Source organism: Lepidothrix coronata, unplaced genomic scaffold (assembly GCF_001604755.1).
Source record: "Lepidothrix coronata isolate B3197 unplaced genomic scaffold, Lepidothrix_coronata-1.0 Scaffold40, whole genome shotgun sequence".
Taxonomy (NCBI): Eukaryota; Metazoa; Chordata; class Aves; order Passeriformes; family Pipridae; genus Lepidothrix; species Lepidothrix coronata.
Genome location: NW_016690220.1, coordinates 1,173,479 through 1,186,993, shown reverse-complemented (window position 1 = coordinate 1,186,993; position 13,515 = coordinate 1,173,479). Strand labels below are relative to the sequence as shown.

Genomic DNA, 13,515 nt, shown 5'->3' with positions numbered 1-13,515 from the left:
ACTTGTACTGGGATTTGACTATACCATGGCATTCAGAAATCTCCACCATGTGCCACACAGTGCACATCAACCATGACCAATGCCCTTTGGAGGTTATGATCCTAAAGATTGCTAGGTATAGCACATGGGTAAAAATGGGACAACAGGAAATGTAGGAAGGAAGAGAATAGTTACAAGTAGCAGGAATACATATTTATTACAGAAAAAATGATGGATTTAGAGTGAAAATAGTATTTTAAATACAAGCATAAAGAAATGATCCCTAAATATCCATCCTGGCCATATATCTTTCCCCTGTAGTGGTAATACAATACAGCCATTTCAAGTGAAGAAGATTTTGGGGAGTGATGCAGAAAACAGTGTAGTTGGCCTTAAAGATTTACTGACACCTTCATTTTGCTCATGTAATCTCACAGCTCCTTAAACAAAGCCTCTCTTCGATACAACAAAGAAGAGGATGGAGATGCTGAGTGTCTGCCATTCCTACATAAGACCTGGCAGGGCGATGCTATCTCCCAAGCTCTTCTCTAAGTACAGGTGAGCACTTAAAATGGCACACTGCATAAGGGGGATGCTGTTAGAATCATCATTAAACTTCCCGTACTATAAAACTACCCTGATACAGATGTAACTATCCACTCTAAGGGATTACATTTCTACAGGTTTTAAGTATAAAATCATCTGTATGTTAAAAACCACATGTAAGCCAAACAAAGTGTTCTGGACAGATGCACTCAAGAAATGCTGTGACTTGTAGGGGCAGAATATTAAGCTGTGGTGCCCGTATGGACAAAACAAAATCACCTCTAAAGCTAACAGAACCATTAAAGCTTTGTACCACTGGGTGGAAACAAAGTTACATGTTTCTTTGTAGGACTGTCTTGGCTATTTATTTTTAAAGGGAATACCACTCTCCACTTACTGGATTTTTCTTCTGTACCTTGGAAAACCCCCTTTTTTTACAACAGTCTCTTCATGGAATGCAAATCCTCATGACCTTTCACTGAAAAAGTAGTTTTCTTATGAAAATACTGAAGACACATTCATAACACTTATCTACAGTAAATGACTTAGGGGAGTTGTGTGACAGTATGAAACTAATTTCACTGTAACTCCTTCCTTCCTCCCTAGTTATGGGACTACTGAGGAAATATGACCATGCACAGGGACAAGTACAAAAGCCAGTGCTGGCATCTATTAGCGTAGTACTCAAAAATGCAATTAGGATGTGAGCATGTTTGGCTACCTACTGTACACACATTACAAACTGCGTATGGTCAGTATGGGACAACACTAAACACTTCCTGCAAAAATTTACTCTTAGAAGTCAAATCAACGCAGGTGAATTTATCATGTAGATAAATAATGAGCAGACTCTACTTTTAATAGGAATTCATGCAAGGTTGGGCAACACCACAGAGCTGGGTGCCACTGAGAGTGAATAAACAGGTTACGGATGATGCTTTGCTCACAGGCCTTGCTCCAGGTACTTAAGAATCCAGTTTGTAACACTAGATGGAGCTAAAAGATCTTTTTATGCGCTCCTAGAGGCAACACTAATCTGCAAACACTTGACTCTACCATTAGTGCCAACTTGCATGTTGTATTCTAAGCAAAAGAAAACAAAAACTCATTTACCATCTTTCCATCTACTGTGCACCTGCTCATCACTTGGTATCTGCAACAAGACTGCGGTACAGTATGAATGAAATAGTAAATTCCTTCTGGCTTTGTTTTCATGTAAAATAGCTCAGAATATAAGTAGCCATCTGTACCTTAAAGGAAAATACAATTTTCTAGCATACTGGAATTCTGATAAATTTGAAGATGTAACTTGATATCATACCCATCCCTAACAATGTAACACCAGTGGGATGATGTCTTCCACAGCTCAAGCGTGCCATTACTGTATGATTTTCACCTTCATGAATATCATGAATAAAAGTGCAAACCTAAAGTATTTGATATTGTGACCTAGGATGAAGTATGTGAAAAATTCTTCAGAACATCAGTTCAATTTTGTGTCCTCCGAGCAACATTAAGAATAGATAATTTAGTGCTCTGCTGTGTAAAGATTTCTATTTCAATGCAGTTTTCTTGTCCCTCTTTAAATAAAATTAAAAAAAATATAAAACCCCCATATTTTTGCTTTCTATAAATACAAATTTTTACAAAAAAATGAAATCAATAATATTATTTTCTTGAAAATTAAACCTGAAATAAGAGGAGTAACCTCTCTAGCCAGTAAAAAAGTGAAAGGGGGTAAAAAAACCAAACTGGGAAAAGGCAACAACGTTTCATTTTGATGGATGAAATTAAAATTTTCAATTAATGCTACAAAAGCTCATCAGTCAAAGAGGACTTTTACTCTCCCCACTTAAAAAAAATATACATGCTAATATTCTACCTCAGTCATGACCCTCCAGATTTGACTCACTGTAGATAACAAGTGCTAAGAACCCAAAGAGCATGAAGCATACACAATTATGCAGTTGTAAAAATTCATATAGGCTGGAGAGCTTGGTATTTTATAAGTTACAGGCAGGGCATAATACTCGTATTTAAAATCATATGGCATTCTACTTGAAAACTTGGTGCCTTAGAAATCAATGAGACTATTCACGGGCATTACTCAAAACCAATGAGAAAGGTGGGAATTGGTAATTTCTTTAGAAAAATCATTTTCATGCTGAGGATCCCTTTAATGATCCATAGACTACTGCATTAATTTGAATCTGCTTATGACAAGGCTCTGGTGTCTGCAGGAATGGCTCACACATCATGGAAAGCAATATAAGACTATGAAGAAAGGTAAAAATGGACTTTGGGTGCCTTGCTTGGTCACAGCAAGACAATTCTGCACATATTAAAGGAAGGAAAACCCAACAAAGCTTGCAGATGAGCTTTGTTGTAAGACAACACCTTCCAAATTACAGGGGACAATGGTGGGCAATGGAGAACATCTGAGTGCCCTGAACATAGAAGAGGAAGAGAAAAGTGAAAAAAGGCTGATTCTTTGGTAACTGTGAAACATGCCAACTGCAGCTGGCAGGAAGCAGAGGATAATAATGGAGAAGACCAAAGGGAAATAGGCATCAGGCAAAATAGGCTGGTACAAAAAGCTTTGGAGGAACACAAGGATATTCCACTCTACACATCTGCAAAGTGAAGCAGAGCTCTTGCCCAGCATCAGCACTTCACAGAAGAGAAAATTACAGAGAGCAAAGGCAATCTGGATGTTTTTTCATGTATGTTTTTTTTCTTTCAATCTTAGTATTTGAAATACAGAAATCAAAGCCACAAAAGTAATTAGGTGTGGTACAAAAGGACATAAAAATTAAAAAATGCAACAAGAAAAGTATATGCTGAATAGTTGTAAAGAGTGACTGGAAGTCAGATTTACTTCTCTGCATGGAATGTATAGTATAAAATAAAACAGATGTCTCCTGTCTACATCACCTTCTGAAAGAGTAGATAGCTGTACTTAACTGCCAAATACCTGAGGTACTGATGTGCCAGGGGCACAGCAAGAACTCTGTCCTAGCTTTACCTTTTCTAAAGCACAGTTTCAGTATGCACTGTGAACAAACATGATATAGAGTAGAGATATCTGAGTTGTGCTTACTAGTCATCCCAAAATTACCCTGTAATACATGCAAACAATTACATGTCCTCTTCTGTGTTTGTGATGATATCAAGTGTAAGGGCTAGTGTCACCTCCTCCACAAGAGGAGAGAAAGAGTAGGCTTAAGGGTGCAACTCCTGCTCCACATGTGCAGCCTACTCCTTGTCCAGGGTATTTGTGTTCAACCACCACAGCAGAGAGCAATCCTCTTGCAGGAACACCCTAATCTCTGCTGGAAAGCAGGACTGATGTGTCAAGCCCCAGCCACCAAACCTTAGAGACCCAACCCACCTCTCCTGAAGACACCTAGCTTTTCCTCATTTTTTTAACAACTCAAGAGAAATCAAATTGCCTTCACCTTCTGAGCAGAGGCTGCTCTCTTCTCCTGCTTGGCTTTCATTTCTGCGAGAAGTCCACTGCCCATCACTTGCACACCATACCTCCGGCCGCCCTGGGGGCTTCCTTTGCTGTCACCCCTCTCAGCTTTTGCCACATCATCTGGCTGCACCTCCTCCAGTGAGTCTGGTGTCTTTAATTCCTCAGATCGCTCTGTACCACCGTTCTGCTCTGCAGGCTTTACCTCCTTCTTGCTTGTGTCTAAAGCTGGACTTCTTGTAGCAACCTTGGGCGAGGAGGGCTCCTCTGCCACTGTCACAGTCGGGGGACGTTCAGATTTGGAGCCTCTTGATTTGATTAAGTTAAGGAAGCCACTCTTTCTCGAGTCCCTTTTCTTCTTCTCATCACCTGCTTCACTGGGCTCACTGCTGTCTGAAGTTTTAGTTGACGGTCTCCTAAAAAAAGACAGACATTTTAAATTTTTCTCCTCTCCCCTCCTCCCTCTCTTTTAAATAGTACCAAATGACTTCTTCCAGGCAAAGCCAATCTTTTGTATGATCCATATGTAGCCCTATGCCCAATCATCTGATATATCTAAATTAAAAACTGGACAATTAGCACTGATCATACCATCTTGAGGATTCCTGTGCTGGCCTTGTGCACGGTGTAATGGAGACAGGCAACTGTTTCATCTGCACTGGGCATCCAGCTATTTCCAACACCAGACAGCTCTAGCAAAGCTGTCTATGCACGTATGTATTTGGTTTGCATGGCCAGGTTTTAGTAGCAGGGGGGCTACAGGAGTGGCTTCTGTGAGAAACTGTCAGAAACTTCCCCTATGCCTGACAGAGGCAATGCCAACCATCGCCATGACTGACCTGCTGCTGGCCAAACTGAGCCCATCAGTGATGGTGGCAATGCCTTTGGGACAACATAGTTAAGAAGGGGGGAAAAAACCCCTGTGCAACTACAGCTGGAGACAGGAGTGAAAACACGTGAGGGAAACAGCCCTGCAGACACCATGGTCAGTGAAGAAGGAGAGGGATGAGGTGCTCCAGGCACTGGAGCAGAGATTCCTCTGCAGCCTGTGGTGCAGACCATGGTGAGACAGCTGTGCCTCTGCAGCTCATGGAAGATCACAGTGGAGCAGAGATCCACTTGCAGCCCAGGGAGGACCCCATGTTGGAGCAAGTGGATGCCCAAAGGAGGAAGTGACCTCAGGGGAAGGCCACACTGGAGAAGGCTCATAGCAGGACCTGTGAACTCACAGAGAGAAGACCCCATGCTGAAGAAGGGGAAGAGTGTGAGGAGTCCTCCCGCTGAGGAGGAAGGAGCAGCAGAGACAGTGTGATTGAACCGATTGCAGCCCTCATTCCCCGTGCCACTTGGAGGGAGAAAGAAGAGAAAATCAGGAGTGAAGTCAAGCCTGGGAAGAAGGAAGGGGTGGGTGAGGGAAGGTATTTTTAAGATTTAGTTTATTTCTAATTATCATACTCTGATTTAATTATTTTTCCCCAAGACAAGTCTCTTTTGCCCATGATGGTAACTGGCGAGACATCTCTCCCTGCCCTGATTTCAACCCATGAGCCTTTTCTTATAATTTCCTCTTCTCTGTCCAGCTGAGGAGGGGAGTGATAAGGCAGCTTTGGTGGGCAACCCACCACAACATACAATTTCACTCTCCTCCATTTCTACAGTACACTATCTCTAGTTTGTGTCTGCCTATAAGTGAAAGAACAACTGATCTAGGCACATGGTTAACACAGCTTTTGGGGGATCTTGTTCCTTAAGGGTCCTACTTGAAATAGGAACTACTTGGTATAGAGCTGCCTTCTCTCAATTAGGAACTGAGAAGCCACTTTTATAGTGCAGATGCTCATTCTAAAAAAACCCACCAAACCAAAATAAAAAAAACAAAAAAAAACCCACAAAAAACCACCCTCACAAAAAAAAACAACAAATCAATCTACCTGCCACTGGGATTTTCTACAGGTATTTTCTAAGCAGAGTATTCACACCTGAGGGGTAAGCTGGGTGCATAACACGTCCGCATAAGAGCACCCAAGCTGGAGAGAGAGCCACTGGTGTCACAAATAGAGCAAAGATCCTCAGCAAAGGCCATGGCCAGGGACAGGCAAACAGGGATGGTGCAAGAGACATCTTAAATGAGCTGCTGGCAGGCACCCAAGGGAAGCACAGAAGAATGTAGTAGTGTGTAAGCACCCTGAACTTAACTTGGCTAGTCCATTTTTCAAAGCTACCATAGTTTCACCCCTACACATAGTATACCACACATGGCTTCATGTGTCACTATAGATACTTATAATTCATAGTGACTTTAAAACATTTGCTTTTCCTGACACAGCTATCTACCAGTTAACACCTACTATTTTCCTCAATGTATGTCACATACAGCACAGAAAGGGTCATTCCAAGTTGCCTGGAAGTCACCCTTGCATTCTCATTTAGTTATGTAAGTATTTTTGTATGTGTGTGCATGTGTACGAACACGCATGAATTCAAGAACACCTAAATGCATGGTTCTGCAAATATACAACTAGATAAAAAGCAACTGTATAAGCTGCATAACCCTTATGAAAAGCTGAAAGAGACATATCTTTCAGATTAATGTTTTGCCTAAACCTGGAATACTGCTAATTGGCCAAATACATCTTTAACATTTTTCTAAACCAGCATAAATCTACTGTCTTCAGTAGATTACAACACTGTATCCAACAGCAGTCCTTACTAGACAGAGACACTCGTGTGTACAACTAGCACTGAACAGATCCTCAACCAATACAAAGCTCTGCTTCAGCTTTAATGAGCTTTGCTGAAGGGTAAAATGAAGTCAGCTGAATTATAAAAATACACATTAGTCTTTAATCGCCCCACATGGTATAATAAAGCAATTTATTTCAAAGTAGCCATTTTTAAGGGGGAATAACTGAATTCACAATGTCTTGGCTACTAAAGTATTTTCTGACTCTGACACCACCAACCCTGGATATTGGGAACAGAAGTCAAGCACAGCTTAAAAGGGTTACTTGCTCAGCATTAAGATGGACTTTTTAAAAAAAACAAAACAAAAACATTCTAGAAAATTTTTTTGAACTTACTTTGAATCCATTTTTGTCACTTTCTTAGTGAAAAATTCATCCACGCCTTCATCCACTCTCCCCATGAGGCCATTCTGATCCCCTTCTGGAGGTACTCCAGCAGGCACCTGACAGAAGAAAAAAAACTCTTTCAGGTATATAATAATCTAAGCATCTTTGTTCCAGTGATAATAATTAAGAGTTAAGACATTAAAAAAATTGTGTGTGCCAACCAAACCTCAGTGCAGACAACAGAATCACCACCGGAATTCCTCCATTAATCAGGCCAGTTGATGCATTACATCAAATGCAAAGTAACCCAAACCACCACTGACAACCTGGATTCTGCAAGGCATGAGGCCAGGAATCAAATGCCTTGGGCTTGTGAGAATAGAGCACTAGTTCAGTTAGACAAGAAAAAATAAATCCTGATCAAGTGGTGACGTGAAGTGAAAGTATTTTCAACAACCAGTTGTTTCTCTGGAGAAAAACATATGTTCTGGATTTTGGATTCAGAGATTTAGGAACAGAGTCTTTTATAATTTTTTCAATCTAGCATCTCCAAAAGCAGAGACTCTAAACACAGAATCAGGTGTATCACTTTAGGAACCAAGCACAGATTTTTTCTCCATGTCTGAAAATGGCAAACCGGCTCCCTGTTTTTGGCTTCGATGCCCACATTTTGAATATGGGTGACCTGAGGCATATAAACTGGGCTGGCTTAGAAACATCTGCCAGCCACAAAGGCCCTGCGAAGATTAGCTAGTGACTCTGCAGCCTCCTGAAGATGAAACAAGTTGTCTCCTGCAAGGATTTCTCATGAGGTCTAGCTCCTGTATGTGGCTTTGATGTGGAAAAGCTCTATTATCAGTAAAGAGACTTCCTTCAAATTTAAATGCCATACAGAAACCTTTTAGGTGACTACAGAGGACTCCACAAGACCCAACCCAGTTGTATTCTTGGTAGTACTAAGGACCAGGAATCAGTTCGCCACAAATAGCAGAGTTTGTAATTTGAAACAATTCAAGTTAACAAATCTCCTAGTTGCCACCATAACTTAGAGTGACCCTGGCTTCCCTTTTAATGTAGTATATGCTCTTTTCCATGCCTCTAAAAAGAAAAATAAATACTCTTAAAAGTGGCTTTTAACATCAAACACAGTCTCATTAAGTCAGGACAACAGACTTTATATGAACTAATGCTTTGACAAAACCATGAAACTTTATACTTTCCATGGCTGAACCTCGTTAGAAGTCTAGTATTTATTATTTGTTACCAAAGATATTAGTTAATATTTTATTGATACCTGCTGTAGCAGGTGAAAAGAGTCCACCTGGTAACAACTGTTTTGTTGACAGTCAAACTGGCAACAGATTTTCTATAAAATCTATTCTATTCTAAGAAGCACAGTGATTTATCAGATTTCCAGCTCGGCTACCTTTGGTATTTTCTGTAGAGAACTTGTTTAGCTGGAGCATCTGAGACTAGGCAGCACTGCACATACTAACATCTGGGTTGGTCACACCAGTGACCACCTCAGTCAAAAGCCTGTTATCACTGGTGATATCATTGGCATCTCAAACAAAACACGCAAACTAAAAGTGGCTGACGCATTTTAACAGAAATGAGAAACCACTTGATATTGATACTGGAGTCCTCCAGATAGTAGGAACAAACAATGAAGTATCAAAAGCAAGAGCATCTCCTGAAGAAGAAGTAATTCCATAATCCAATGATCTACAGCAAATGAGATCTACCTCAAAAAAAGAAAACAGTTTGCATCTGAAACAGCAGCAAGTTCCTACAAATTAACTAAAGATGTTGAGGGCCAAATAAGGTCCTCAAGGCACAGGATTTTCTTACAGCTGTTTATTGTAATGCTTTTTAGTGATCAGCGTTAACTGTAAGACTGAACTCTGGTTTATCTTGTGTTTTACTGTCCTAATGTAAAAAAAAAAGTGTTAAGTTTTAATTTTTCATTTTTTAATCTTTTTTAACTTAAGTTTAAAAGCAAGCCTTCCAGGGCTTTGAAGCAGAAATAAAAAAGTTGAATCACAATCTCTTCCATAAATTACAGATTCATCTCTTTTGCTGTATTAAATCCTCACACATGTGGGAAGAACTCCTGAGGTTAAGATCTCAAAAAAATCTAAATTATAAACAACTGTTTTGTCATTTTGCTTCAAAGTTAAAGCTACTTTGGAGTGGGTAGTGCTGAGGGGGTTTTTTGCCTCTCTTTTTTCCCCCCCTCTGAACACTCATTTCAGTAAAAACTTTGACAAAACTATAAATCTTTCTTCTGCCTGCCCACCCAACCCAAGTTAAAAGTTTGCATTTCTTCCTTTTTTCCCCATTGTCTTCTTTCTTTTCTTACAATTTTCAGCTTACAAAGAACAAATCTGTTTTCTAGCAAAACCGGAGAAGTGTAAGTATGATCATCTGAGATCTCTTAAATTACTAAATACAAATAATGGGAACTGCAATCAACCCAACAGGTCTGCTTTAAGTGGCAGAAAAGGTCAAGATTTTGCCTCTCACATTTCAAATGCTTTCACCTTCAGAATCATCAAAACAAACATCTTAAGCCTTTAAAAATTTGTTTGAACTTGTTACAAGGTCACAACTAGTAAGGAACTAAACGGTTCATAAAAACAAGGCAGGGACAAATAAGTTTAAGTAAAAAAAAAGCTCCTTTCAATTTCTGCAACTAAATAAACTCCCAATTTCCTAATTAATTCAATACAGATGAGCATTCCCACAACATCCCACTATCATGGGAAGTAACACTTCTTCTCTACAAGGAGTAACCTTTTTGTTTCTACTGAACAAGGTATTGTATGTCCTAGTTCCATGCCTTGTAGCAAAGCACTTCCGCCTCCCATGTCCCCACTCATTCCCATGTCCCCACTCATTCCACATCCCAGTGCTGATGGCACAGGATGAGCTGAGTAACTTTAGAAGCAACTGGGAAAACATGTGCATTCTGCAGCACTGGAATTGGAAGACACAAACACAGATGTGTTTTCATTATGTGGAGACAAATTCATCCTCCTGCTACCTCTAACCTTCCCTGCAAAGCACAAGGGGAATGGAAAGCTGGCTTGAATATCCCCTTTGCTTGAAGGTTTCTCCATTTCCAAGTGATGCAAAAAAGCACTCTACTGCCCGATATGATCTTTCCCAGTATAAGGGAAATTTTTAAGAATACTCTCTGTTGACAATCCTCAAGAAGAAGCAGAAGAGGCCACAGGCATTCATTACTAGGCAGCCTAACTCAGAGAAGCAATGGCTGCCCCTCAATAAGGGCTACTTATCATATCAGCTGTGCTCTGTTGCTGTGAGATAACTCTGTAGCTCCTCCAGATCTCTCTTTACATACCCCGAGGACACACCATCACAGAAATAAATCTTTACTGATGTGGTACGCCAAGGAAATGGAACTGCGGGAACTCCACGCGCATATATGGAGTTCACACCAACGCCTTTCGTAAATAGTGCTCTTCTGTTTTGTTTTTCTAAGGCAGGTTTCAGCATGAAAAGCAGATCTGTGACTATGCAGATTTGCTGGCCCAAACACCATCTGCAGTTAAGGAGCTGTGGGAAGCTGGGTGTCACAGAATAGCTCCTCCGAGAGCTGACAGAAATAAGAATTCATGCCAAGTTACCACCTCTTAATGCAGGCAGAAAAAAGGATTAAGACTTAACAAACCCTTGCAATATAATTGAAAAGTCTCATGATATTTTGTGCATTTCCTGTGAAAGCTCCAAGTACCTCCAGAAACCGCTTCCATGAAAAAAACAGAAGCAAAATAAAAAAGGATAAAACTTATCGTGGATTTAGGCCATGTCAAACAAGACAAAAAGCTTGTAATAGGGATAGCACACTGAAAGACATGAATACCAGAAGAAAAATTAAGTAGTTGCTTATGGCTTTTAAAACTTTAACAGTTTTCCTTGTTACATTGCAAGACCTGACTCATGGCAAAAAGCAATCAACACATGACATTGCCAGGAATATTTTAACGTAGACTCACTGCTGCTTGGCTGGGCTGCTGCTTTTTATTCCTTTTGGGCCTTAATTTTGTGAAGTGTTCCAGTTTCCTCCCTTCTTCAGATGGCAGCTCTGAAATGAATCCAGAAGTTCGTTTGTCTGGCCTGCTGGAAGGAAATGGTGGGTCTTCTATATGGATAGGTACTTCTTCCAGTGCTTTATCTAGATCAAATTCCATTTCTAAGAGAAATCAAAACTTTCTCATTAGATTTAACATGATATTTAAAACAAAAGACAATGCCATTTCTCTCTTTTGTGGCAAACAATTGTAAGCACATTTAGAGAACTCAGCCACAACATGTCTGTGAGCAGATAGAGCACTGTGAGCAACTATTTACTATCAAACACACTAGCAGAGTCACAAAACAAAGCAGCCAGTGTGGGCCTCAAATGCAGTCCAGATGGAAGGAGAATTAGCTGTACTTTTCAATCAAGAACTACCTAGAACTTCCTCAGGCAAGTACAGAAGTAAAATAGTTTTATGAAATTCTCACTTACCAAAAGCTCTGGACACCGGCCGAAGCATTCTACTGTGGATGCTTTTTCTTTTTGATTTAGGAGTCATCTATCAACATAAAACAAAACAAAAATTACTTTAGGGGACAGAAGAAATGACAACAAATCAGTTCTTCAAGGCTATGAGTCATTTCAAGATCTGATTGTGTTTAACATCAGAAGGGAATAGGTTTTTTTCCTCAGAACTTTTTCTAAACTGATGTTTTGTTCAACTTATGTTGAACAGAATCAGAGAGGTAGTTTAGTGTTCTCATTAAAACTGTAGGCTGTACACAGGATGATTATGGAAACTGTCCAAGCATTAAGTCTTTGACCCCAACAATGGAACTATTAAAACCTCACCTCTATATTTGAGATCACAAGGGACAAAATATTTAATTACTTTGTCCAGTACTGCACTGTTAATGACAATACCAGGAATAGCCTCCCCCTTGTACTAGCTTTTATTTCTGACACAAGATACACATCCTCAGTTCATTTGTTAGTGACATGCTACTCCGAAACTATGCCTCTGGACACCACCAGAGAGCTCACCAAACTTTCCTAGGAAAATGAGCTTTGGAGTACACGGCCCTTCTTCAAAAAACAAAAATACCATGTCAGTGTGAGCAGTTATCTGCAGCAGACGCACGACTTCCCTGGATTTTAGATATGTTGGGAATAGGTGGAAAGTTACTTCAGCATACACTCAACACAGTTACTGAATTACGTGCTACTACACTTCTCATCATCACGTTCGCAGAAAAGAAGAGTATGTTGCCTTAAGAGCACAAATACCCAGACTTAGGAGCCAAGTTTATTAAGAAAGTTGCCCTTCTTTCCTTGATTGAACTCTTCTGAAAGTTGGAATGGCAAGAGAGGTAGTTTTGCTACAGGAAATGCATGTATCACCAATTCTGAACCTCTTAAAATAGCTCAGCACTGTAAGACTTTTTGTTTAAAGGTTGATCTGCAGATTTTCTTAAGAGTGAATTTAAAATGACTCGGCTTCTGCAAAGATGGTCCCCTTTTGTGGTAGAGTCGTACATGCTGGCTTTAGTGATATCCATATACTTCCATTTACTTGCTAGTTTTGAAGCTTAGTGGCTTCAAATTCTGGACTATCAGTGAGGAAGCTGTTATAGCTTGCAACTCATTAACAAAATCGTTAATAAAATTTAGCAGCATCAATTTTATATAAGCTGGAAAAACCAGAGTTGGCATTGACATTTCAGACAAATCAAGAACTATTTAAGGTAAACACTCATTAGTTTTTATGTATGGAAAGTTCAGTGCATAGACTTGCATGTACTGAATTCATACTTCCTACGTAGCTACGAGGATTATTATGCCACTACTCACATGCTCAGGGTTATGGCAGATTTTGTGACAGAACAGCTATTACCCATCTTCTCAAGATGAGAAAAGGACTTGAAGACTACAGAGCAAGCAGTGATAGCACTACCTGGGCAACAGAGCTCTGGTTTTATTGCCATGCACGTCATTGGGGAAAAAAAGATACCTTCAGCTGTTGCAGGTTTCTACTTCCACATTTGACAACCATCCATAAATGACACAATAGTTTCAAGATCAGCCAGGAAGTAGCTGGCCACCTTAGTGGACTTACTCTCACATTAACGAGCAGGTGAAATGTTGCTGAAAGTTCAGACACTACTTTCAGAGTTACCAATAAATTAAATGCAATGTGTTCAACCAGCAAGTGGCTGGAGAGGTACTGAACTTTTTCAGCCAAAACTGCAGTGGACTGTGCTACAGGTAGGCAGCTGGGCAGCCTCTGAACTGCACATCTCAACAGCTGCTGATCCATCATGAAACCTGAAACAACCAAAGGCATCCACGCCTCTTGTAAGGAAGAGTTGAAACAGCTCAGCATTTGGGGGACAGCAATT

At 40.1% G+C, this 13,515-nt stretch overlaps 1 protein-coding gene across 7 annotated transcripts in view; it reads right to left on the bottom strand.

Annotated features, from left to right (window-relative positions):
* Positions 1-13,515, bottom strand: part of CARMIL1 (capping protein regulator and myosin 1 linker 1) — a 194,158-nt gene that overhangs the window by 13,116 nt on the left and 167,527 nt on the right. For all 7 annotated transcript variants that reach the window (XM_017813289.1, XM_017813293.1, XM_017813291.1 and 4 more), the window contains 4 exons: positions 11,609-11,675; positions 11,094-11,290; positions 7,081-7,187; positions 3,984-4,416 (listed from right to left, as the gene is read on the bottom strand). In XM_017813289.1, coding sequence (XP_017668778.1) covers positions 3,984-4,416; positions 7,081-7,187; positions 11,094-11,290; positions 11,609-11,675 — 804 coding nt within the window. The remainder of the gene's footprint in view (positions 1-3,983; positions 4,417-7,080; positions 7,188-11,093; positions 11,291-11,608; positions 11,676-13,515) is intronic.